Genomic DNA, 27415 nt, shown 5'->3' with positions numbered 1-27415 from the left:
CTGGCGGAGCTGGAAGGATCTCGGTGCCTGGCAGGAACTGTAGGGAGAATATCCAGAGCAGGTTCAGGAGGCTTCGGGGGCATTCTCAATGCTGAATAAAACACGCACATTTAGGCAGAGTCGCTACTTTAACAGACAAATACAGTTATAAAGACATTTAGTGACGGCGGCGGGCTTTGTGTTTGCAGCTGTTCTGCCAAGTGGAGCCAACTTGTGGAGAGAAACATCTGAAGAACATCTCTCCAACACTTTCTTACTTCACTCACTGGGACTTGGGAAGTCGCATCATGCCACAGCTCAACACACTGTGGGTGTACTTTTTGATGGCCCTAAACCCAGTTGTGACAAACACCATCACCGAGGACATAGATGTTTTGGTCTTTTTGCCACAAAATAACTCCTACCTTTTTTCACACGCACGAGTCGCTCCGGCGATCCTTTACGCACAGAAACAGCTCCAGAGAGACGGGGGGCAGTTCTCCGGCTTCAACTTCAACATCCACTTTGAGAACTCCGACTGTGCCAATGATGCCATGCTACTACTGGTGGAGAGGTCGTGTGGGCAGATGCCGGATCTGATCCTGGGTCCAGTGTGTGAGTATGAGGCTGCAGCGCTGGTGAGGCTGGCATCGCACTGGAACATCCCGGTGATCTCAGCAGGTGCCCTGGCACTCGCCTTCGGCAACAAGAACGGCGAATACTCCCACCTGACCCGCATCGCCCCGTCCTACGTGAAAATGGCAGAGACGTTCACCGCGATGTTCGAGCACTTCACCTGGAGGAGCGCACTGCTCGTGTACGAGGACGACAAGGAGGAGCGGAACTGCTACTTCACTTTGGAGGGAGTCTATCATCACATGACTGACTTCAACATCAAAATTTACCCTTTTTCCCCGGAGGATCGCCTGGACCCTGAGGACATCCTGCACCACATCTATGACACTGAAGGTAAGCACTTCTCAGCACTCTTTGTGGTCTCAATCCATGAGATAAGTTAAGTGGTCCATAGATAAATACTGTATTCCATAAGGCTTAAACAAAATAATCTCCAAATGTGTCAACTAAGGCCTCTGTGTCCGTATTGATATGACTATTGTGAAATAACAATGTGGTTTCACAGGTCAGTGTTAGTTTCACTTGATCATTAAAAGAGACTCATCTAAGGTGTATATTGATTTATTCGTCTCTGCGTGGTGTTTACTTTGTACCAGTGTTGGTTCAAGTGTCAATTGATCTGAGCTCAAAGTATTGATGGTATTACAAAGAGTCTAGGTTCTACTAAATATCAAGCTCCTAATCAGAGTAAAATGTTTTCAAATGAGTTGTTTTGTGCGAACAACACTTTAAAATCAAAGAGATGAAGTTGATAATCCCATATGACAAATTACTACTCCTCAAGTAAAGCTTAATTTGACTGGTTATTCACTGATGCTATCAAGAATGAGTTACTCCTGATGAATTCCCCTGAAAAGAATCAGCTCTGTTTCAACCCCAGTGAAAAACATGTTTAAATTTTAATATATTTTACAATAATAATAATCATATACCCATATGTGCATTAATACAAAACAGTTGCTATCATTTTGCCTTTCTGTGTTCTTATTCCACACCTGGTCATAACTACCCAGGGAATACAGAGGAAATATTTGATTCAACACATTCATTTTAGATGATCATTAACACAAACTGCTGAAGCCTCATATCAACTTTAGTTGAGCTTCAGGCTTTTTTTTCAGAAGAGAGTAAGTGATACATATCACATTTATAAGATATGATCTATTCAGTGCCAGTATGAACTGTAATGGCTACACAGGTTTGCAAAAAGATACCTAATCTAAATCTACCCTTTTAAAGAGCTGGAACCGGGCAACGTCTGAAAACAAATGATTACTGATTTCTTTTCTAAAAACTGACACAGCGATTGTTCAGCCAACCAACACAACACAACACAAAATCAACAGTGATAAGATGTCACTTTGGGCAATCATAATACCTAACATGAAGCATAGTTGAATAAATCATTGAAAATAAATATTTGATGGATCAACTACAATCGTACATCAAGCTGCAGCCAAACTGTACACTGAATCAATTAAAGCCAAACCACATTCTGAATTAAAAGTGAAGCCACCTCATCGTTCCCCCGTGTGACAGGAGCTGACACTGAGGAGGAAACTGATTGATGGGCTCCTCCTGCACCCTTCAGCTCCAACACACACTTACATAACATCCTGCATGCTACTGGCATGGGACATCAAGTCATGAACAGACCTCATCATAGATGAGCTGCATGGGTTAGGTGCTTCAAACTCTTTAGGGGACATGTAGCTGGTAGACAGGCAGTGAGAAAAACAGGACGTCCTCTCTCTCAGCTCTTATACAATACGTTAATGTATTACAGATGGCAGTCTCTCAGATGGGTTAACTGAATGTGTTTATTAAAATGAATAACTCCAAGAGTAGAATATACAGCAGGTTTAAATGTGCCATGAGATATCCAATCAAAATCCCTGACAAATGCCCATCATCATAAGAGCAAATATTTGTTATGTTTTAGAGAAAAAAAGCAAGACCGTGCAACATAATTGCTTTTGCCTTGAAAATGAACTAATTTTGAATATTAAACTTCTTATATAAGATCATGCACCGTGAATTAGTAGGCTACCTTACAAGCGTAGTTTAATGTAGCAGTACATGTACATTTGATGTGTTCAAGCCAAATCACTACACTAGTGCTGTTGATTTGACATGTTTCTCCCATTTTAAAGTCAAATCAAATGAAAATAAATGTATGTTGAGAGTGTTTGGAGGTTAGTTCCTCAGCACTCATGAGCAGCTTGCTGACTGCAGTCCTCTGGTCATAACAGTTTGTGGTTACATCACCTCATATCACAGGAGTGTTTGTTGTATAAATTAGCATATATTATACATGCTAAATGCTGAAGAGCCACAAAGAGCACCTGATGGTGAGAAATTAGTATTCCCAGCATGTCAGGTGCTTAACTGTGAGGTTTGAAGGTTGTACAGCTTTTCAGCACAGCTTAGCAGTGTTAGAAAGCGGAGGCTTTCTTCAGCACGTTGTATCAGGGCTTGATTAGCATGTGTACATATGTTAATCAAATGTATATAAATATAAAAAAAATTCAATCTTCAATTTACAAGCTTTCATTTTTGATGTTGCATCTCTAAGATTAGAAGTGAGTCTTCAGCACAATTCCGGCACTCATTACTGTCATTAGCACATTTCCAGTACATGATTATGTCTTTTCCTCACTGTAGTTGAGGGTTAAGGGCAGAGGATGTTGCCCCTTGCTAAGCTCTGTGAGGCAAATTGGGATTTGTAAATGCGGATTGTTAAATACAATTTGACTGATCTAATGTGACTGTAAACCATAACTAGTTCCAAGCACAGAAAGCTGGGTTTTCAAGAACAATATGAATATACACTTTAACATACTCTGCAAAATCGTATTATTAAGTAATTCTCTATACATAGCTGCTGTTGTATTGTCTTGACTGCCAAAGCCCCTGAAAACAATTAAAAATGTCATGTTATTAGTTAGGCTATTTGTTTACCCTGGCTGTTTTGTACATCTGCAGTATACTGGCATCCCAAGCTTTTCCTTATAACCACAGCAGCAGCTCTGAGCCCATCTGATTATGGATGCACTGTCAGTCACTGCTGCTAGTTACGTATACTACTACTACTACTAATGTCAACAGTCCAGGCTGCTGGTGGTGGTGTGATGTTTGACTATGACTTATGTTTACTTGTCACACTATGGTGCTAAATACCCGTCAATCATGCTTTGATTTGAACTGTCTATCTGAGTATTGCTGAGACAACCATGTTTTTCCCATTATCGCCACAGTACATCATCCTCTAATGAATATTTCCTGCAGGATAATGCTCCATGCTAGTCTCCAACTGTTTTCATGAACATGACAATAAGCTCAGGGAAATTCAGTGACCCCAGGAGTCACCAGACCTGACTCCAGTAGATCGCCTTTGGGATGTGGTAGAACAGGAGATTTGTCACAGGACTCTGTATATTCATCACATCAGTGATGAATATACAGAGAGATAATAGTGTTGGGGACTTACATCAAGGTTAGGGTTAGCACAAGATTAAGTTTAGGTTTCCTGTCTCCCAAAAAATTATGTAAACATAATGTTCCCTGTGTGTGTGTGTGTGTGTGTGTGTGTGTGTGTGTGTGTGTGTGTGTGTGTGTGTGTGTGTGTGTGTGTGTGTGTGTCTGTGTGAGTGTGAGTGTGTGCTCTATTCTTGATTATATTTTATTCCTGTTAACGTGTTTATTAGGTATTAAATATATATATATGCTGGAAATCTCCCTGATTATGCTGTTGGTGGAAATTATTGATGATCTCTGTAACTTCTTTTGAAGTGTGTCAAATTAGATTGCAGACATCCCAAAATAGACTACGAAATGAGAAATGATTGGGATAATTCCTCAGCTCTAGTGAAACTAGAAAATAATCCTGACTGCTCAAAGGTAAAGCTGTTCATTTGTTTTTTAAACACTTTTTTGTCCCTGCGGAAAAAAGAAAAGTCTTTGCCCCTCACATGACTGTAAAATAAAAAAAATCACTTATTTGAACAACATGAAATGATTGGCTGGCGTACCTGTCTGTCACTAACTGACCTGCTGGCCTTTGCCTGACCAGAATCTTCATCCAGAGAGAAATATACCACTGAAACACAGACGATAGCCAGAAGTTATCCTGCCAGTCATGGAAAAGTTTTTAGGCAGTGCATGTTCATATGGGCATAGTTTTGGGAGTGTCGACGGGAGGGGGTGGGATCTCTGCAGTTTTTAGTGTGACCTGCTCTTGCTATCTTTACAGGTTAATCAACCTTAGCTTTAATGACTACATTGTATCTTATATTGTGATATTAAAAGAATTCTACACTGTAAAATTCAATTCAGTTTAATTTGTACAGCCTCAAATCACAAGATACTAGAGCTGGGCAATTAATCGAAAATGTATCAAAACCGACATTCATTACCTCTAACCAGTCAAATCTTGCTCATGTCGGTTAATTTGGTTATAACCTCTCCCAATGCCTGCATTAACAAACTGTCTGGTTTTCGCTATGTTCATTTTGCAGTGACAGCCGGTAGTGCTATATTATTACAGGACGTCAAGGTCAAAGTGACTGGAACGGCATAAAATAATTGTTCTTTAATTATATTTGCGGTAAAAGTTATATTGATATTTTATATATACATTTCTCCCTCATTAACTTGATGAATCCTTTAGAACAGAGGGTTAGGGTTAATGTGGGTGGCCATCTGCCTCGGCTGTTTGGGGTTAGCAGAGAAAATTGGGGAAGAGAGGAGAGGTGGGGGGAAAAGAGGGGGAGAGAAGAAAGAAGTGTAGCTTCTCGATACACTTAGTCAAGCGGAATGCTTTCACCAAAACCTGCATATGCTTTATGCTTCGATTTATTAATATGGACTAATACCTCTATAAAGAGTATTTGTCCAGACCCTCTGTTTGAGTTGTTTAGTTTTAGTTAATAGTAGCCTATAATGTCTCTCTTTAATGTTGATTTAGAAGATGATGTCATGACATGACAGCTTCTCCTCAGACACAAGAAAAAGAAAATCATGGCAAGCTGCACATCATACCAGTTGCTGCCTAAAATCCCCACAACTTCTGCAATTTGGCAGCATTAATTGATCCGACCAGAGGATAAGGTAAATGGTTTTGTATTTATATAGCGCTTTTCTATTCTTGATGACCACTCAAAGCGCTTTACATTACAGTTTTACTTTCACACATTCACACACACATTCATACAGTGCATCTTACGCAGCACTTAGTTATTCTATGGGGGGTCATTCGGGGTTCAGCATCTTGCCCAAGGACACTTCGGCATGCAGATGCGGGTCAGACTGGGGATCGAACTGCCGACCTTCAGGTTGGAGGACGATCGCTCTACCCCTCAGCCACAGCAAGTTTGGCCTCAAAATCAAAAATTTCAAGCCCTCCTGCTGACACTGAAGCAGGACCACCACCACAACCAACAACCAGGCTCACAACCACGTCTACCAAACCAACTGTAATGGGGGCAACAGAAATGGTGGAGAAAAAAAGTAATTTAAGCACATGATTTGGGCCCTAAATGCCCCATATGAACTGCCTGTATAGAAAATAAAAAAGTTAGAAACAAGTTTCAAGTGCTGCTGTGTGAGGCAGTTGATTGTCAGTTAGCATGACGCCACATACTGTATGTCCCTGACATACAACACCGTTCAACCTAGGGGAAGCGTGAATCAAAATGGCTCCTGACAACCTATCTTCCTGAAAGCCATTCAGAAGACAATCTTGCCGCTGCGCTCAGAGATGCACTACAGCACTGGTAACTTCATGAAAATAAACTTTCAGCCATAACCGCAGGAAACACTGCCAACATTTCTGTTGCATCAGGACCCTGTATTGTCTGTGGCTTCATTTTTTCAGTCACAATCTTAATTTGGCTGTTACAAATGCAACACAAGACCAAAGGCAAAAAACAGAGCTGACCCTCGGACACAGCTGGCTCTGAAAAGAATGAACAGCACATGAAGCAAGTGAAATTGGGACTCCCAGAGCATATTCTTATTACGGTAAGCTTTCATCAATCTATTATAGGCCTACAGACAACTATCTAATGAATGTAGGCTACATGTAGTGCAGATTAGTAACACATTTTATAACGCATGCTGATTATCATTAGTTGGAAATTGCAGACTTAATAGAACAGAACAACATGGAATAAAATATATTTAACATATTATGTTTTCTTTGGATAAAACTATGTGACCAGCTCTTCTCTCGTCCCCATGCTACAGCTTTGCAGGGAAGATGTATCAGATGAGGACGTCAAGTTAACAAAGTCAATAAAAGCTGGAATTCTTGCTTGAGGCTAAACAAGAAAGGGATTTTGTGCACAACTTGAGGCGCAAATGCACCTTCCTTCAGCCTCAGTGAAAAAAAACACAAAATAGGCTCAGGATGCTGCTATTATAATTACTATTATGCTTGTTTTTCTTGTTTTGTTTCTGTTACGGCTGGTCTTTAAATTAATTTTATCTACATTCTAAATATAAACCGATGTGCAGTATTGGCCATGGTCTTAATATACACCTGAACCCAATGTACATTATTCATTACTGTGGCTGAGGGGTAGAGTGGTCGTCCTCCAACCTGAAGCTCTGCGGTTCGATCCCCAGTCTGAACCATCTGCATGCCGAAGTGTCCTTGGGCAAGATGCTGAACCCTCAATAGCCCCCCATAGAATAACAAAGTGCTGCAAGTAGATGCACTGTATGAATGTGTGTGTGAATGGGTGAATGTGAAACTGTACTGTAAAGCGCTTTGAGTGGACATCATCAGACTAGAAAAGCGCTATATAAATACAAATCCATTTACCATTTAACATTACTGCCTGTACTTGTTATTGTTACTTTTATCATTTATATTTCTAAAGGCTCTGGATGCAACAGAGCTGTTTTAATTTATTTGATTTGTGTTTATTATTTGGCTGGAAGTATGCCAGACAATTTGTTGTTAATGTCATTCTGTTCTGCTGTATTTGCACTGCAGTTTTATATTTGTTGTTAATAAAAGTTGTAAACATTGTAAATGTTTTGTTGTTATGTATATTTGATATATTTATATATTGCATTTTAATAGGTCTATGTATATAATGTTTGCCATTTTACTGAATGCAAGCCAACACTTTGTGAAGGATATTTAATTAATCCCGATAATACAGTATACCCCAGGCAAATGTGGGCAAGGTTTAACAGTGTCAAAATTTGGATGCACCCCCAACCCTATTGTTCAAGCCATTTTCCTAAGGATTAGGTTTTAAATGATGTCCCTGACAGTTAATAAAACAGTAATGTGTGATTCTCACTCTGGGATATGTCATATCTGATGTCATGTGATATTTTTGGGAAAGGAGACAAATTGAGTAAAGTTTAAGCTTAGATTATAAGGTAAATTGATCTTTTGATTCTTTTTGTTTGTTGTTGCCTTTATGCATCGCTTATTTTGTATTTTGGAACCTTAATTTCCATGTGTATCGAGTACAGTGGTTTTTGTAGGAAGGAACAATCCTTTCCTTCCTGTATTGTTTTAAAGAATCAACATCTTTTTTCTGTGCTAGCATCTGTTGCTGCAGTGTTTGTCAAGCTGAGAGTTCAGGACCCCTGTGTAAAATCAATACATTTGATAACTGTTAATCCGGGACATTTCCAGCATATCTATATTTGTTTGTAATACCTAATAAACACGTTAACAGGAAGGATAAATAATCAAGTATAGATTTTCATTTTTATATTCCCAAATTTACATGATAACAGTTGTTTCATCTTTATTTGCTAACTTTAAAGCTAAAGCTAAGCTAATAATGGACGACAGACACAGATTAGTTATCAAACTGCAGTTGGTTGGTTTTCTATTGACAGCAGGTTGTTTGATTTTCTTAGTAAAATAGCTGTTATCAGGTATTTTGAGCTAATCTCCAATAGTTGATGCCTGCACTCAAAAGAATTGCCCTCCGGGGACAAATAAAGTCGTTTTGAATTTGAATTTGAAAGGCCGATTTTTTTAAAGATTTATTTCTATTTTAAGAGCACTAATAATTAACTTAAAACCCAACAACATCCACCTTTAGAGGAACATTTGTGGTGCTGTGTGTTCACATCATGCTGCTCTGTCTGCATCCAGATAACAATATCAGTTCATGGAGCAATCTATTTATTTGTTGAGCTGTTGTTATCATGCGTCACTGGGATTGAATCATCTGTGTCAGAGCTATGACAGCAGTGACGTGACAGTCTGTTTATTTAACCACCTTCTGATGTATTTTCTACTAAAGCTAGCCTGTTTGTACTTTCTGCTGTGGCCAACCCGAACCAAAATACTACCAAAATACCACACTTGGCGTCAACCACACAGGCCTGGCCAACCATGACCAACCACTTTGCTAATGCCATTAAACTTGCCCAATTAAAATGGGGTCCTTGATCTTAACTGCTGTATCCTCTTCTGGGGTTCTGGTCTGTTTCTGTTGTCTGTCCTCTGTGACAGGCTTCCTTGATCTTGCTCCAGCTGTCTGACCTTTGACCCTTTCCCAGTTGATGTTTTGCTAAGTTTGGGTCTTGTGTTAACAACCATGCTGATGTCTATTTCCACTGTTTATTCAGTGTTCAGTTCACTGATATAGCACCATCACATATCATACTCCGCAGTCTTTCTCTCCGGGGATTTTGTCTGTAGGATATACAGAAGTCTGAAGGCCTTGAATTTGTGTTGCATGGTACTGTAATAGCACAAACATATTTCAATACCCTGCTTCTAAAAACAAGTGTTCTGTATTTTACTAGTACCACTAATATTTGTGCTTTAGATAGAGACATATTGCCTACGAGTTTCACTGATGTGCGATAGTGAGGCAGTGTGTGTGTGTGTGTTTGAGAGTGTGAATGTGTGTGTGTAGTGCTCTACTTCCACTCCCTGCAGACATAGTGGGTGTTTTTAGCTCTCATGATGACTACAAGACGAGAGGTGTGGCTGCTAATACAAGTGCTCTCTCTGATGGTCCACAGCTCGTCGACAAAACAGAAACAGGAAGTGGAATATGACATTATTTCACTGGGCAAGCCCACATAGCTACAGAGCCAGTCTGTAAAAGTTGCTTAAAACCTAGAAACCAAAGAGCCAACAAATCCAACTGGGAAAGGCCACTCAAGTACAGAAACAGCAAAAGTGATAAAAACTATAATGACACCATTCCCATGTCCTCATATATACACTGATTCAAATGCAAGTTTATTACTATTATAGTATGTTTATTTCTTTAATAAAAAAAAACATGCAATGTAAATATAAAGTATTTTAAAGTGGCTCAGGGGTTAGAGTGGCCATCCTCTCTATTCTCATAGAGAAAGTGCTGCACATAAATGCACTGTATGCATGTGTGTACGAATGAATGAATGTAAAACTGTAGTGTAAATAGCTTTGAGTGGTCTTCAGGAATAGAAAAATACGTTATAAAGACAGACCATTTACCAAATATAAAGGGCCCATTCTAGGCTAGTAACGAGAAAACAACAATTGGTACAATTTAGATGATTACCGGACAGTGAAAACATCACTAGAATTATTTTATATTAAGTTTCTGTCAAAAGATCCCTTTCACCTAAATCGTACAAACTGACCCTTTTAAATAATGAGCACCAGTTAACAGATCTTACTAAGTTACTGTTCTTAGATTCAAGCAATTTGTGTGAAGCAAGCCGTAAGAAATTCAGAGGATCTGCCCCAGTGTCTACATTTAACTCTTACTCATACCCTCTACATAGCAGCAATCAAGAAACACTTGTGATGTGTGCTGGTCTTTGACGTGGAGTGGATTCAACCCTCATCTCAAAGTTCTTGTTACCAGGTTGCCCTATCTCCCCCACTCTGCGAGAAACCTACACTTTAACCACCCTCTTCTACCCAAGTCCAGCACCCACATTCACTGCCAAATGTTTTATGTTGTGAACCTATGAGTCCATCATCAGCACAGTGCAACACAGGAACAACCACAGCCTCACTGTGGCTATCTGATCATAGTGAAGGTTAATGAGGTAATATCCATTAAAAACGTTGCTTTGAAGGAAAATAAAAAACATCTCTTGACGCAGCTTCACCTTTTTTTCATTTAAACAGGGTTATAGAGAAGTATCTCTCGAGGCAGAAATAAGTTTCAAGTCTGAATTTTAAACCACATATGTTCATCTAGGGCAGGGGTTTTCAACCGGGGGTCAGGGGGAAATTCGCTTTAATATTTCAACACATTTCAAGATTACTCTTGAATATCGTGAAAAATATCTAAAATAAGAAAAATATGTCTAAAATAATATAAAGGTGCTGGTTATCATGAGGTTAAACTTAAGTAGGACTCAATTGTTTGTGTGATATTGTATGATTATTGTGACATTTTCTGAATTACTTTGTCATCTTCCCTCTTCAGTTGTAGCCCCAGTTTATGTTGATTGTTATTGATCACAGTTACTTTAACGTTCTCTCAACATTTCAGCTACATGTCTGTACATTTAAGTCATGAACGTTATATATTGATGTACATATGGTTCTGAGATGCAGTACATCTACAAACTGCATTTTAATTTTGTTTTCAATTCTTAAGCACTGAAAATCAACCGTTTTTGTTGTTTTTTTCACAGATATTTCTAGATTTGTTGGAGGTTTTTAAGAATTTATATCTAGATTTGTTTGAGGTTTTTAAATAAAACCAACATGGAAAACCAAATGTTAAAACTTCCTTCTATCCACATGCACACACGCACGCACACACACACATAGGCATGCGCGCGCATAGGCACATCAGTGGGCCGCGGATTACTTTCTAGTCAGAATGGTGGTCCCTGGGACAAAACCAGTTGAAAACCCCTGATCTAGGGGATTTGAGCTATAGGCGGGAGTGTTCATTGTTGTTGCAGCATCTCGCAGCCTCTCTTGTGCTGCTGGGTCTCCACAGCAGGCAGTATAAGCTGCATTTCGGATATGGCAAGTCTCTGATGTATAACGTTAGCACAACAGGATGGTGGAAATTTTTGGTTCTTGTCTTTCAGCGATCTAACCGAGAAGTTTTATTGCCTGACAACCAAATAGTTTTGTTTCATAAACTAAACAAACTGTTGCTAAAATAAAAGGGAAACATTTGAAAATATGAAGCAAATCGTCCAGTCTCGCAGTTGAATGCCCTGTATGTGACCCAGTCATCTTCACATCTTCCTTCCCCTGATTTCCAGACAGAGAGCCCTGAAGGTAAACTTGTCCCACTACTGTGTGAAATATAGAAACATACCAAAAAACAGGCACAAACAGTGCACCAATGAAGGTTTTCCATTCTTAGTATGTTCTTAAGTCCTGTGATTTCTGCAGCAGACATACCTCAGATGTGTTGATATAGTGTTGCTGATAGTTTTCAATAGAATGGTTTACCAGTCTTTGTCCCGCACTAAACTAACCATGAACCTGCTGTCTGTTGCTTCATAGTTAAATATGACAGTGGCATCAACCTCAAATTAAATATTTATGATAACGTACTTAAATTTGAAACTGGTGTGAGGCAGATCCTATCACCAGAAACAACTAACAATCTGTTGTACTTGTTGCTTTACAAAAACACACCTTTTCTTGACCTTTGACTGAGTACAAATGCTGGCTTGCAGTGAAAAAGTAACCACTGTCCTCTGTGAGTGATGTCTGTCTTTTAAAAAGGCAAAAGCATTGTTCAGTGCTGTCTAGATGTGAAATCCTGTATACCTGAAATTGTTGTATTTTTCTATAAAAACGACTGAGAACAGATTAAAGATTCAACAAAAGATCATTTTTTGCCAAACATTATAACAAAACATTATAAGGTATCAAATCTAGCCCCAGAAAGTCTGACTGAGTCTCTATTTCAATTCATTATTTCTTTGCACAGTGAAGATATAGTGTCCTTTTCTGCCTGAGACAAAGACATACAGTAAAATATTACCAACACTGTGTCCATCACAGTTTACAGACATTTCACAACTTTAACCTCCAAAGAAAGGGAGTCAGATGTTCTGGATCTCCTTATTTGTTTCAAGCTGACAGTAAAAAATAATTATAACTTTTAGGAATGATGACAAAATCAATCTCTGCAAAGTTGTAATTAAGCTTAAGTTTTATTTGAGATTTAAAGTCTCTACAGTAAAAATTCATAACCACGCCATCACCGTCTCCTCAACTGAAAGTTCACCAAAGGTGGCAGCTTCGGTCCAACAGGTCTGGCAAAAGTAGTGCCTGAGGCTGTGCATTTATAATTGAATTATAGATGGATTTGTGGCTGAGATCAACAACATGATATGATCAGAGCAAAATCAGTTTCAGGTAAACCGGTCACTTGTGCTACAGGAGACGAGTGGTAGAATAATGATGGACAGTGTTGCACTTTAAAAATGAAAACTTTGATTGTTTTATGTTTCTTGAATAAAGACAACGAGGAATATTTAAAAGCTTTGCAAACTAAACAAACTATTTGCTTTAACTCTACTAAGCCATTCTGCAGGGGTTTGTATCAGGTGATTGAATCCCACAGCCACTTTATCCACTTTATATAAGCAATAAATCCCCCCACAAAAAATGTATGCCTCTACAACAGCCTTCTATCCATCCGTCCCTCTTATTCTTGTAAACACAATATCTTAATAATACTGTAAGGGAATCTCTTCAAATGAAATACAAACATTCACTTGGATTCAAAGATTGGGTGACTTGATATTGGAAGCTAAATGTCAAAGGTCAAGGTCACGGTGGTAAGTAGGAATTTCATTACATCTGGTATAAACATTAATTTGCACTATATCTTAAGATTGGCTTGAGGGAATTTCTTCAGATTTGGCACAAATGGTCACTTGGACTCAAAGATGAACTATTAGATTTTAGTGCCTGTGGCTCAAAGGTCAAGGTCACGGTGACCTCATGTTCCTGTGATTGAGTATACTTAATGATTGATGCCCTCATGTGTGACCATGGTACTAAGCTGGAGCCCCTCATTTCAGCTAGCTCTGCACTTATTTCTTACATTTATCCACTTCTTTCTTTCATTTAGACAGCATCCCATGCTTTACTTAAAAAAAAAACTCATAAATTTGTACAGATTATACTATCAACCACACAATATTAGAACATGTAACAGCCACTTGGGAGGGAAAATGAAGCACCCCTCTCATGATTGGTCCATTTCTGATGTTAATCCTCCTGAGACATGCACTCCCATCCTGAGTCTGTATGAAGTCTTTGTGTTTACAGAGAACTCCCCTTGGACTCCTGCACAGGCAATGACTCGCTCTTACTGTATGACCACAAAAGTCTTAAGGCTCAGCCTGAAAGGGTAAAGACAGCAATATATTACCATGACAATAATGTTCATAACAACAAAGAGGAACATTATCAGTTACCTTATCCATGGTCATTTACCTGTTCATCTACAGTATCTATCTACGTCAAGTTTGGCTCCTTCCAACTGAGTCTGATTTACTGGGATATCAGCTTTCTCCACCCTACTGACTTTACTTCATCCTGTTCTCCTATGACACCTCCAGCAGCACAAATCCTTGTTTTTGAGTTATGGCATAATACATTTGCACAATAGTCCCCTATTTGCATATGCAATAGCTTTTCAAGTTAATGGCCAACACAGGTCAGCTGAAATACATTGTGAGCACACACTAAGCCCACCATGTGCTGCCCTATTCCGCAGTTAATTTGTAACTAGCATCAGTGCCCTAGCAAAAAGGAAAATCCAGAAGTTTTAAAATGTTGCTGGCTGCAAGCGCTGCCCCATGGAATGGCTTGCAGAGCATACACAGGGCCAGTAGTGTGTGTAGAGCCCAGTGTAATTAAAGGGTGCTATAGTGCTGGCAGGACTGAGGTGAAGTTTGTCCCACTGACTCAAGGGATATTTCAGGAGGTGTGTTTAAGTGACAGAGTTGTGAGGAATGTTCCAGCAAGACTCTGAATCTTCCTTATTAACAGGGACGCTGGGGTTACTGTGTTTTCAATTGCAACCCTTGTTTGTGCAGCTTCTTGTTTGTATGTTTATTTATTCTCAATCACAGGGACACCAAAGGAAAATTTTGTATCAACTCGATGGAGGAAAATTGTACAGAAAATGTATAGACCCTACAAATACAGCTCCAAACGAGAATAGCAACAATATCTGTCACTGTTAAGAGAGCTGTGTATCACTGCTCACTTTCCCTGAGAACTATTTGGAAACACATGGATGAATAGAAGGAGAATTCTAGCTATGAAGGGTCGTAGTGCTGTAACTGTCACAGACCTGCATCAGTATATCTGTCTACAAAACACATGAATATGAGGAGTAGGAGATACTACATCACAATAAAAAAATAACTTGAACTGTGTAGTCAAACACAGTGACACTCAACATAGCCCTAGATCAGTTTTCAAGAGTAACATGTATAGTAACTAGTTGTTATTAGTTTACTATGGATGATGTTTATTTTAATTGTATTATTTATTTTTTATATTTGTCCCCATGATAATAAAGCTACCACTTATCTGGATGGATTGATTGGCTCAGCACAAGTCACAGAGTTGGCTGTGTAATGTAAAGCAGCATCAGCCTCAGTTCTTTAAGAAGAGTCAGGTTGTGGAGTCAGTCTTCTGTTGTTAAACTGATTCTATGCATCTGTGCTATCAGACAGGCCTGAGATAAACGACTGGAAAATGTGACTGGATGTCCACTGTGTAGACACTGTGTCTGGTTCCTCATCTGTGCCAGTTTAGTGTTTTGATGACTTACTCTGCCCCCAAAGGGAGGTGAGGCACAGTTCGTAATGCCAATCCAGCCGTTTTCAATCAGTAAGGAAAGATACAACGATTGTTATTATTATTATTATTATTGTTGTTGTTGTGGTCGTTGTTGTTGTTGTTGTTGTTGTTGTTGTTGTCAATGCAATGACCCATACATGGGCAGCCCTTCTAGCATTTGACAAATTGCCAGATGGCCAGTCCTTCAAGCCGATAGTGATTACTTGCTTTATGTTGATCACCCATCTCTAACTAAATGAAACCAAAAAATGCAAAGTTCAATGGAACAGTAAAAAATGATGCATTTACTTGGGCTTAGAATGGTGGTATTGTTGCCCATAATATATATATAGATTACTTCAGAACTCTCTTGAAGGCCCTAACTTTTTGATGCACACATTTGATGCCACCAAGCTTTATTTACAACCAGAGCAGCTTTAGACCTCTAGCCTTCATCTAATTTTCTATCTGTATATGTCTGGGTTTATTCCTTCCATTCATTTTCTGGAAGCTTCCAGCTGACGATGTATAGGAACATCTGCCTCTATTACTACAAACAGTAGTTCTAATATACATTGTTTTAAGGTTAATTATATTAATTTTGTGTGTCTGTTATTTTATGAATAAAGAAAACTATGTTTGCTCTAGTATAATATCCAAGAAAAAATACTACAGTATCTGATTCACTGAACTATATAACAAGGTAATGAAATAAATAATTCGTCTGTATTTCATTTGGTTCTCAGGGTTTCTAGGATCTAGATTATTTTAATGACAATGCTGCATATTGGTCCAATGGAATCGGTAAGTTTGACCAACTGCTGGTGTGTGAGTTGGTGCTGGTCCAAAACATTTGACGCCTTTATAAAGACATGAATAATGGTTTCAAAGTGCTCTGCCAGCTGATTTGTACTTAAACAGTGTTTAGTTCTGTTGGTTGTTTTTCTTAAAAATTTGGTTGAACATTGTTTCTGCCTATTGATCATTGTATAATACTGAAGGGTTTAACTTAAATGTTAGAAATTAACTGATGGAAATTATATTCCTTCAATGATCTCACAAATACTGTGCTTACTAAAATGTATAATCTATGGTATTTAGGCAAGCTGCTGCCTGCAATGACCATAACTGTATTTGTCTCTGTCATTTTTCTGCAGTGGTGATCATGTGCATGGGAGCAGACCAAATACGAGAGATCATGCTGGCTGCACACAGACGTCGGTTGACCAATGGCAATTATATGTTCTTTAATGTCGAACTCTTCAATGCTTCTTCTTATGGTAAAGTTAATATTTTATCACTTTAAATGTGTGTGTTTTACTGTACAATAGCTTCAATGCATAAATAAGATTTCTACACAGACACACACACAAACAGACACACACACATACTTATATATTTTTATATAAATGCCTATACTGCTATATGGATTGCTTTTGGAATGTGTTTTTGCGCTACAAAATCACAATGAAGGTAATTCTGAGGAGAGTTGCGCTCGCATTGAAAACCGTTGCCTTTGGGTTTGTGAAATGCTAAGTCTTCATTTTGGACGTTTTTTAAATATTTGTTGTTATTGTTATTTGTTTGCTATTTTTTCTACTGAAGGCATCTGTTCTGCACTTCTTTTTTTTACTAAGTAATTCCTTACAAAATCTTTATCTACTTAAGCTTTAGTTATTAATATGTCGAAACTGATTTTGATCAAACAATTACATTTTTCAGTTATGTTTTGAAAAAATACCTTGTTGTGTCCCTTTAATATTAAATTCTAGGTAATGGCTCTTGGAAGAGAGGAGATAAATATGACAATGATGCGAGGCAAGCCTATTCCTCTTTGAACACGGTGACGCTGCTCAGGACAATTAAGCCAGAGTTTGAGAACTTTTCCATGGAAATGAAAAAGTCCATAGAAAAATCTGGGATTCATGACTGCGAGGACTGCGAAAGTGTACGTATGTGTGTCTGTCTCACACCAGAACTTTAGCTCATCTTATTGTTTTTTCTGAAATATGAATTGATGTATGATACATTTGTAGTGACGAAGAGTCAGGTAGTATTCGTCTGCTTTTATTATTGGACTGCACTGGCAAACCAAGAACTGTAGGGTAGATCAATATGTATTTTAGGCTCTAGAACTTTCAAACTTCGGATAGCTGAACAGAAATGTAAAAATGTATAATCTTACAACTGAAAGAACAGCACTTTTACACAGTTATGATCTGTATTCATTCATTGTAAATCCTCATCTAAAGGTTGGGAATCAGCAGTATGTTTATGGCTTTGGTCCAGCAACAGCCAGCAGCTGGAATAATGTAATAACTATGTTTTCGGGTTGTCCATCTGTCCCATTCTTGTGAACACAATTTCTCAGGAATGCCTTGAGGGAATTCGAACAAATTTGCAACAAACATTCAATTGGACTCAAGGATTCACTTTTTATATTTTGATGGTCAAAGGTCAGAGGGGCCTCACAAAACACATTTTTTGCCTTTTAATCTTGAGGTAATCCTTTCACATTTATCACAAACATTCACTTATACTCAAGGTTGATTGATTTTGATCGCCAAAGGTCAAGGTCATGGTGGCCTGAGAAAGAATGTTTATGTTTTTCTTGAACATGATATCTTACGAGCAGCATTAGAGAATTTCTTCAAACTCGGTTCAAAAACGTTCATTTGGTCTAAAGGATAAAATGGCTGAACATCTGAGAACTCAGCATGAATCCTTGCCACATGACATAGTTGAAAAGTTGACCAAGCTTCCTAAGGCAATACAGTTTGCACGCTGCTGTCCAGGTGGTATCCTGGGTCTCTATTTCACTAATAGTCCTGCCTCAAAGTGCCGCTCATGGTTAATCAAAGGGTTGCTGGACCCATCTCTCTGCAGACATATCACGTCCAAAGGGCAGGGATCCTTTTCTTTGGTTAATCTGAATGGGTAGGATCTAAATGAACTTGCAACTGACATTCGGCTCATAGTGGGATACTCCCTTGGCAGGCTGTCAGTCAATCAAAGTCTTGCTTTTCTCCTTTCCTTTCCCTCTTACTCACTGCAGACCGAAAAAATTGGTCCGCTGTGTACGATTTAAAGGGGTAGTTCACCCAGAAATTAAAATTCACTCAGAAAAAACACAACATGCCTCCATAGTGCTTGTGTGGTTTCATCCAAGTGTCCGAAAGCCCCATCATTCATATTTGACTTGAAACGATATCATTTACATCAAGTTTTAAGTCTAAAAGTCGACCAGAAGTGGCTAAGCTAGAGGATGTTAGCATTTCCGACATCCCCGGAATGCACCTCGTCCGAAGATATCAGCAGACATTTAGGCTTAAAACTTGGTGTAAATGATGCCGTTTCAAGTTGAATTTGAATGTCGGTGCTTCTGGCCACTTGTATAACACCACAGAAGCAGTATGGAGACATGTTGTGTTTTTTCTGTTGTTTTATTAGGTCTGAAGAACGACTCACCATTGACTTCAATTGTATTGGAATCTGCTCTAACAAAGTTTACCCTCTGAGACTCCAAAAGTGTTTTGTGGACTCAAACAATTCACCCACCCCTCCATCGGCATAGGGGTGAGTAGATAATGAGTGAACTTTCATTTTGGATGAACCATCCCTTTAAGAAAAAGTCAGATGACTAAACTAAAATTGAAACATTCACTAAAATTAATTTTGATCACTTGTCAATAAAATCCGTTGTTTGTCCACATTCACACTTTAGTAATGCAAGCTTAAATATAGCTTAAAACCCAATTTTTCAAATGATACAAAAATTTAAATAATAATAATAATCATTTAAAATGCTATGAATTATTCAAAGCATACATTGTCTTAAGAAGACTGTCGGACATTATGCAGTACAATTTCATTTAAAAGGTCACTTCTCTTTACAACGTAATGTTCCATTTCAGGTCAACATGTTTGTTGAGGGATTCCATGATGCCATGTTCCTGTATGCCGGTGCCTTGCATGAAGCCATGAAAAATGGATACAGTAAGAAGAATGGAACAGTGATTACCTCACGCATGTGGAACAGAACCTTTGAGGGTAAAGCACTCTTCTCACTCTAGTAGATATTTGAAATATCTTGAAAATATATACTGCAAGTCACAACTTTAAAATGTAAAGTTATTCCAAGATGACATTGGCATGTTTGCAGTTTCACGTTTTTGGTTTTCTGTTTAAACATCAAACACCAGCTGTGACAAAGTGATTGTCCACAATTGGACTGGTCCTGTCTCATGTTTTATATAATAAGGTATTATTCATGTCAGAAAGTGTCACTGCATGTTTGTTATGTGTAGCATATCTCTAACTTTTTCATTTAGGTGCACCATTGAATGGGTGCACCCAAAATGTTTCACTGTGCCTTTTGTACAAATATTATACCTTTAACAGTAACTATATACATTGGTAATTTCTTAAATAGGATAAAGTTTGATTTGATTTGTTCGAATATCAAATCAGTTCGTCGACCAATACCAATTTTACCTGGATATGAAATAATTTCACAGAGAACTAAAGCTGTTAACAGGACAAGGGAACTTCTACCTTAGTGCATTATTAAAAAGGTACTAAGATAGGCCATATTTTACGTCACAGTAACACATTTTGTTGGAAAATATTTTGTCCCAGAAATTATTGCATCTTTGTGAAACCATTTTAAACCACTGGTATACTGATACTATTATAGCATAATCATGCAAGAATATTCAGTCTGATATTTGAATTAGAATTAGAAATATTAAAATATCCTTAATAAGTTTAACATAAACCACAGACAACCAAAACAATAACTAAAATGGTCTCTCTGGCGCTGTTAAAGGTTAAGTGTGTAAGATGGAAGAAATTTAATATGTCTTTACTTGTGTGTTTCATCTAAATTGTACAAATTGTTGTTTTCTTTACCCCTGAATGGGCCCTTTATATTCAAATAATCTTCGTTTACATCAGGAGCGGGTCTTCTCTACGTAAGGCCCTATGCTTTTTCCAGCAGTTCAAACGGGACAACCTTTTGAATTTTTATGACAACTGAAGGCTCCCAAGGTTCTCTTTCGTATGTTTAAGTGTAAAGTGAGTACAGAATAGCAGCAGCGATGCTAGTCGCTTTACAGTGTTGCACCGCGTGAAAACCCTGTATTCACACTTTTTGTCGATATACACCAGCTCATTCACCACCTCTCCTCTCTCACCTCTGCTTCCTTGTCCGTGTGAGTGTAAACTCTGCAGAGAAGAGGAGATGAGGAAGTGACAAGACTTGCTAAAATACAGAGACCGGCAAGCTAATGTGAGGTGCAAGGATGAAACCAAGAAAAGTTTCAACTTCTTCGGTCATTAGAGAAAGGGAATCAGAGAAGGAAAGAGAGAGAAGAGAAGAGAAAGCAAGATCTATCTACGAAGGCAGCAAACAAAGGAAATGTGACAGATTCTACATTAATCACAGTTTGCACACATTCCTCACATATACTAAATACAACTTTAAGACTAACTTCACCTGGATGACAGCCTTACGTATGGTGCATCTGTTGTTTTCCACTAAACAGCCCCCCCCCCCCCCCCCCCCAAATGACACAAACGTTTTCTCTTCAGACAAAGACCACAGTTGTGCAAAGAGGTTGCTGCCAATCACAGACAATGCAGGCTGTATGTCCCAGGTGTAAAGGCTGTGACTGTGAGCATCTGGGAAGTTGGCGTTTCACTACGTGTGAAAACTAAGCAATATACAAATGATAGTATACATGAAAGGGAAAGACACAGTGTTTGAGCAAAGGGTTAACAAGTATATTCCTTGGAAGATGATGACAGCTTGTGTATCGAGAGACAAACGTTAAGCTGTCAGGGATGTTGATTATGGAGTCAAGTTCAGTGTGAAGTTGTTTTATCTGTTGGTACAGTATGTCTGTTACCTGCTATGATGACCCCCGAGGAGGAGTCATAGGGCAACTGGACTGATGGGAGGACTGTCTCCTCATGGTTGGAAAATATGTTTTTTAGTCCAGTCTGTTACAGGGTGAACTTCAACCTTTTTGGTCTGCTGGTAAAAGGTGTCACCAATGCTGAGTTTGTAAGGTAAATTTGCATTCATGTGATACGATGCAATAATGTCAATTTGAATGTGTAAGTACTAGTGCATGCGTTTGGAGTTAGATAAGCTTTACAGGTTAGTAGGTTTTACTGGATATCCACCCCTATGTGGTGTGTAGTCGAATGAAAATGGTTAACAATTTCTAAACATCCGAGCTAAATGTTAGATCATTGCAGGTCTCAAGAGAACAGTCCTGACCCAGTCTCCCCACATTTACCGTGGAGGGGATTTTGTAGACAGCGGCTTTGGGGTGCGCTTACTCTGAACACTCCTCACATTGACACGCTGGCTAAAGACCAACCTAATGTCCTGTTTGTCCAGTTGGGTTCACAACTATCTCCCATGAAATCTGAGCCATTTTACTAATTTTCCACATTTTGTATTTACCCTGTTGACACATTAGTGTAACAGGAGTATGCACACAGGAGTGAAGGTTGATCTTCTTCCAGGCTTCGTATATTACCGCCTCGCTCCTGTGGAGGTTCTGTTTCTTATGCCTGATCTGGATGGTGCTGATGGCTGCTGTTGTCTCATAATTTTAAGGAATTCCTCGTACAGATGTTTGAAGAGTTGTGAGTAATTATCATAGACAAGGGATAGTTGAGATGTCCATGGGATTGGGCATCAATGAACATACCTACTGGTTGATTGACACATAATCCTCAGCTTTTTGTCTGGTGTGTAGTGAGGCAGTTTGTGCTCAACCTCCCCATGGTAGTCTTCAATGTTTCTATCGCAGCTATTGGGGTGAAATTGCTCAATGTCTTCTGCAAAATAAGTCAATTTGGAGTAACCTGATATCATTATGCTCATCCAAGAAGGTAGGTGAAGAAGAGTGTTCACTTAAAGCGGGATTAGCTATGACCCTTTACCCGTCCTTCCTTTTTTAGCACCCTGGAGGTCAGGATTCTGCTCAACCCAAGTCGCGAGAGAGCTAAACTATGTCTCTTTTATTTAGCTTGGAGGGTTCCTTGGTGTTGAGCCAACACTGTCCATGTCATAATCTACTGCTCTCTCAGCCTCTATCTCTATGAGGGCAGCTAAATCATTCCACCATATGGGTCATGCTTCCTTACATCTACTCTGCTCCGCTGCCTGCACTCCCCCTGGAGAATCTCTAGCTCCAAGTGGCATGCACTGATGTTGGAGCAGAAACAGAAGTCGAACATCTTGAAAGAGTATTTTTTATTTAGCAGCGGTTTTATTATTTTGGGGAGGTGAGATTATAAATTGTGATAATCTGTTGAATTTTGCAGGGAATTGCTGGTATTAAGAGCTATGCAGTGCATATTAAATCAGAGTTATATGTTTCAAAAACTGAAGTAGATTCTCAACTAAAGCCTCGGTCAGGACAAACTGTCAAAACTCCCTATACTGGTTTTATGAAAATGAATCAGTTAAGATGGAGATTTGAAGTTATCTATTCTTCCTCATTTTACCTGCTAAGAAGGAAGCTTTTCACTTCAACATCTAAAGCCACCCAGATATTAAAGTCTTAAAAAGAAAACATTGCACCTGTCACATTGTAAAGGTGGATTTTAGTTCTGCGTGGGTGTGGCAAAATGACTTGATAGTGCACCCCTAGAAAGGTTCAACCAATTATCTCATGTGGTGCATTTGAAAAAACTAAGTTAGAACCATAAGTTAAAAATTGATGTCCCTTCTCTACCTCTTGTGCATAAATTAAGCTCATATAAAACCCGGTTCATGTGCCCCCATCTTGCAATTTAAGGTAATTTAAGCCAGAGTCTGTGCAGTGGAGATCATAAAGTGGAGGCACTTAGGTCCTGACTTTCACCCTGTCTTTATAGCAGATAATAAACTATTGAACTGTATCAAAACAAATGATACTGGAACATACATTGGTGAGATAAAAACTACCTAAAATGACAGAAACCATCTGTGAGGATAATGTATTTGATGTGTACTGACTTTTTAGGTTGGTCTATGTCCCATCTGCAACCATCTATGTATTTTAAAAATGCTGTAAAGTTTTTAAAATACATAGGCATTTTATTATTCCTTATACAGATTACATAAACATCATATTTAGTCAGTGTGATCTTAAGACCTTTGCAATGCTAAATTGCAATGTTTGAGGTTTTTTTTTAACAGCATGTTTATTGTGGCATGGAAAATTCCAATGTTTTGCATAAAACAATAAATAGTTTTAACTCAAATACTGTATATATTCTCTAATTTTATCAAACCTTGTTGAATAAGATACTCAGTCAGAGGACAGGTACATGCCAATATTCAGTTATAGTGCCACCTACAGGCAATTTTTCATAAACTCTTTGACATGTAAAGAAAGTCCTTGACACATAGATGAGGCTTTTTTTCAGTAAATAGCGTTATTGCCATTTATAGGAGTCTTAAGCTGATGCCCCTTAAACTTGGTCACCTTATTAAAGAATTAATAGTTCTGAAGCTTTTGTGTTTTTTTCTATCAAAGTTATAGTTGAACACACTGCTGTTATTACTGCTGCTTGGTACTTTCTGGAACTGCTATTTATTTGATTTATTTAACTTTAGTACACAATGTCAATAACTGACAGTCTATTCTATGAAATTCTATAAAACTTATTTTTTGTATTAGTAAAACTTCATGATATTTGTTTTTAAAGATTTTATTGTATGTGTGTGTTTGTGTCAGTGTGTGTGTGACTAGACAAGAATATCATTTTAGTACTTTCTAAAGATTCAGGACAAATTATTTAACAATAGCAGAGAATCATTTTCTGCAAGATTGTAGCTAAGTGTTGTTCTCAATTGTTTACACAATGGTGGATAGGAATCGCTGGCCAGGTGTCCATGGATGTTAACGGTGACAGAAATGGAGATTTCTCTCTGATGGCCATGACAAATGTTGAGGCAGGAACCTATGAGGTAAGATGAGAGTAAAATTACAACATTTTGTCGTGACATCCCTGAACTCTTCCCTACCAGGCAGAAGTTGGTATATGTACTTGTGGAAATGAACTGAATGATAATATGTTATACTATGTTGCAGGTGGTAGCCAACTACTTTGGAGTAAATGGATCTTTTCAGCTGCTGCCTGCATTCAACACTGAGCATTTCACTTTGAGAGGAAGACATAAAGCACTTCCAGAGATTGCTGACAAATCATGTAAATATTAACTACTGTTCACCTGAAGTGGTGACATTTGTGTTTTACCTACATTATGTGTGACTGTATATATGATGGTTTTCAACCAATAACTGCTCCAACAGGTGGACTTGGAGTATCAGCTTTGACTGGAGTCATAGTGGGAGCTGTTCTTGGAACTGCTCTGCTTATAGCGTTCTACTTTTTCAGGTATCTATATGCAATGTTTATGTTCTCATGTATAATAATATTGTTGCATCCACATGCCCAGTTAAAGGCTTTGAGACAAATATATTTACCTAAAACCATTTTGATAAAGCTTTTATAGTGTTGACAATCAATTCACTAAACCCACAGCCAGGAACTGGCAATACTTTAACAGGACAGTCCAGCAATGCAAGAAAGAAGTCAGATAAACAAACCATTTGTTTGATTTGAACCATTCTGTCTGAACCTTTCAGCACACACAGATATCTGTTATTTATCATTTTTACTTTGCATGGAATACAACCGGCTCAGCTATATCTATCCATCCTACTTGCTACCTCTTGGAAATATCACTTGGCAACAGAGCATTACATTACACTGTTACACAGATGATAACCGCTTGTTGAACAATGCAGCCCCTTCATTTATATGTATCCAATGTCAACAATTGGATAGAAGCTATTTGCATTGTTATTTTACAGTGCATTATCAAGAAAGTGATATGCAACTACATAGACAGGTGCACAACACACACACGCAGATTATCTACGTTAAAATGTTTCCTCTACAGAGATGTGATCTCTCTTACTAGCTTGAAAATGTGTCATAATAATATGACTCACCTGTCATTTAAAGGGATTAGGAGATGGCAGTGTGATTGGTTGATTGTAAGTTACACCCAAAACACTATGATTAATTAAAAGACTAAATAAAAGGAATCCTGGGTAGAATTACCAAAAAATGAACAGTTTAAAATTAGTTGAATCAAGACAAAGATTTTCCCGTCTAAGAGGGTTCTCCAGTTCAATCCCTCTTGGACAATCAGGACCTGGATGTCTTCAGTTACATGTGGCATCTATTGCACTGTTCATCTTGGGATAGGGATCCCTCACATGTGGTTAACAATTTGACGTTTCTACATTTCCCCCTTTTTTTTGGTAGTTTTTCCTTACTCATATTGAGGGTTAAGGGCAGAGGATATCACACCTTGTTAAGCCCTATGAGAAAAATTGTGACTTGTGAATATGGGCTGTACAAATAAAATTTGATTGAATGACTGATGACTGAGAATAAAAAATACAAGACTTTTCCTTTAATGTGATACATTCCTTTGCAGAAAGAACTACAGGATTACAATTGAGCGTCGCTCACGTAGTGAAGAGGGTGACACTGGGAAGCACCGTCAGTTACGAGAGGACTCTATCAGATCGAACTTCTCCGCAGCATAATTAACAGCAGTGGCAGTCCCTTCACAGAGAATCACACATCTGAATGTGACCAAAGACTGAGATCTTTTGTGTTTGTATCCTTTAATGTTTTGACTTATTCTAACTCAGGACAGTTGTAACAGTCACAAAGCACCACTTACTTGGATGTTCCTCCATACAAAGGTATATGATTGTATTGGTGTATAGAAAGCTCTGGCCAAAATATATATGTATATTTTATTTTTTATTCAGACAATGGTTACCATGACTATGAATGATGAAGAACAGACAGTGTATGTAACACTACATTAGCATGCACTAGTAGGGTGGGTGAGGTCTACTGTACTTTTGCCTTTCAGGTTGACAAATAGAGGCCTCATGTTTAAACAATAGCAGAGCTAAACTTGATACAGCTGGAGTTGAGTGACTAAAAAGAGATATAGGCCAGATCTATTTCTACACATATAGGCTATAAGCTACTGATATTAAGCTACTGATGTTGTAATGTTTTCAGTTCACCATAACTTCGTTGAGATCCAGCAGCCTCCACACAGACCAAATTCCTAATTCTTAAATGAGGACATTGCTCCTAAATTGAAAGGCACACTGTCAGTTATCATCTTAAAATTGTATCTCTTCTTCATACATTCTCATATTATTTAAAAATTATGAGTGTTTTGTAAACCCAGGTGCTCCTAAGTAAAACTGTGGTAACACTTTCTGATGGGCAAACATTTCAACATGTACTTTATAAATTATTTATAAAGTGCTTTATACATCAGAAATAGGGACGACATGGGTTAGGTTGTCTTGGTTTTATGGCTAATTGTCCTCCCAATGAACTAAAGGAAAGCTATTTACAAACTTAGTAGTTTGTAGCTCTGGATAAGCTATGATTGTTTATGATCATTTGACCTGCCAGTGCTGCAACAGCACACTTCATGTGTTCTGACATCTTTCCAAGAGAACAGTGTCACCACAATTGATTGAGTCGGTGGCCAGAACTGCAAACACTGTAGTCAAAGAAACACAAGATAACGATTTTCCAAAATGCATTTTACTTTATAGAGCTATTTATATATAAAGCAAGGCTCCTGTTGAAGTAGGATAAACAAAAGTTGTTTTATTCATGTTTTATTACTGACACATTCATTATTGACTTATTTAATATTACCAATGACCTGATGTATATTGTGAATTATAAAGCCTAAATATTCCTTATCAGAAAGTGGAACAGAAATCATAATGAACTGACATACATGACAGGTAATATTTATATGGTATAATGGCAGTGTGGGATACATTCCAAAACAGTAGAGAGTATGTGAAATTTCTGTTTTATTCATGCAGACTTTAAAGAATTCAAAGTTTTTATAGTAGCAAAATAAAGACAACCTTCCAAGTC

The 27415-nt window shown here is 38.2% G+C and overlaps 1 protein-coding gene across 1 annotated transcript; it reads left to right on the top strand.

The window, feature by feature from the left end:
• npr3 (natriuretic peptide receptor 3) lies at nucleotides 1-27415 on the top strand. The gene is made up of 8 exons (XM_061071426.1): nucleotides 1-948; nucleotides 16555-16677; nucleotides 17170-17345; nucleotides 19312-19447; nucleotides 24280-24374; nucleotides 24499-24616; nucleotides 24721-24805; nucleotides 25920-27415. Exons 1-8 carry the CDS (start codon nucleotides 288-290, stop codon nucleotides 26029-26031), a joined length of 1506 nt encoding a protein of 501 aa, XP_060927409.1. The 5' UTR covers nucleotides 1-287; the 3' UTR covers nucleotides 26032-27415.

The sequence above is a fragment of the Limanda limanda genome, chromosome 5, assembly GCF_963576545.1.
Source record: "Limanda limanda chromosome 5, fLimLim1.1, whole genome shotgun sequence".
Lineage (NCBI taxonomy): Eukaryota > Metazoa > Chordata > Actinopteri > Pleuronectiformes > Pleuronectidae > Limanda > Limanda limanda.
This window is presented reverse-complemented; position numbering and strand designations above follow the sequence as displayed.

What these genes read in the sequence shown, in the direction of transcription:
- npr3 (XM_061071426.1), top strand. Translation starts at nt 288, where the DNA reads ATGCCACAGCTCAACACACTGTGGGTGTACTTTTTGATGGCCCTAAAC. An exon ending in CCACATCTATGACACTGAAG is followed by an intron (nt 949 to 16,554) that starts GTAAGCACTTCT and finishes ATTTTTCTGCAG; the next exon opens with TGGTGATCATGTGCATGGGA. An exon ending in AGAGATTGCTGACAAATCAT is followed by an intron (nt 24,617 to 24,720) that starts GTAAATATTAAC and finishes CTGCTCCAACAG; the next exon opens with GTGGACTTGGAGTATCAGCT.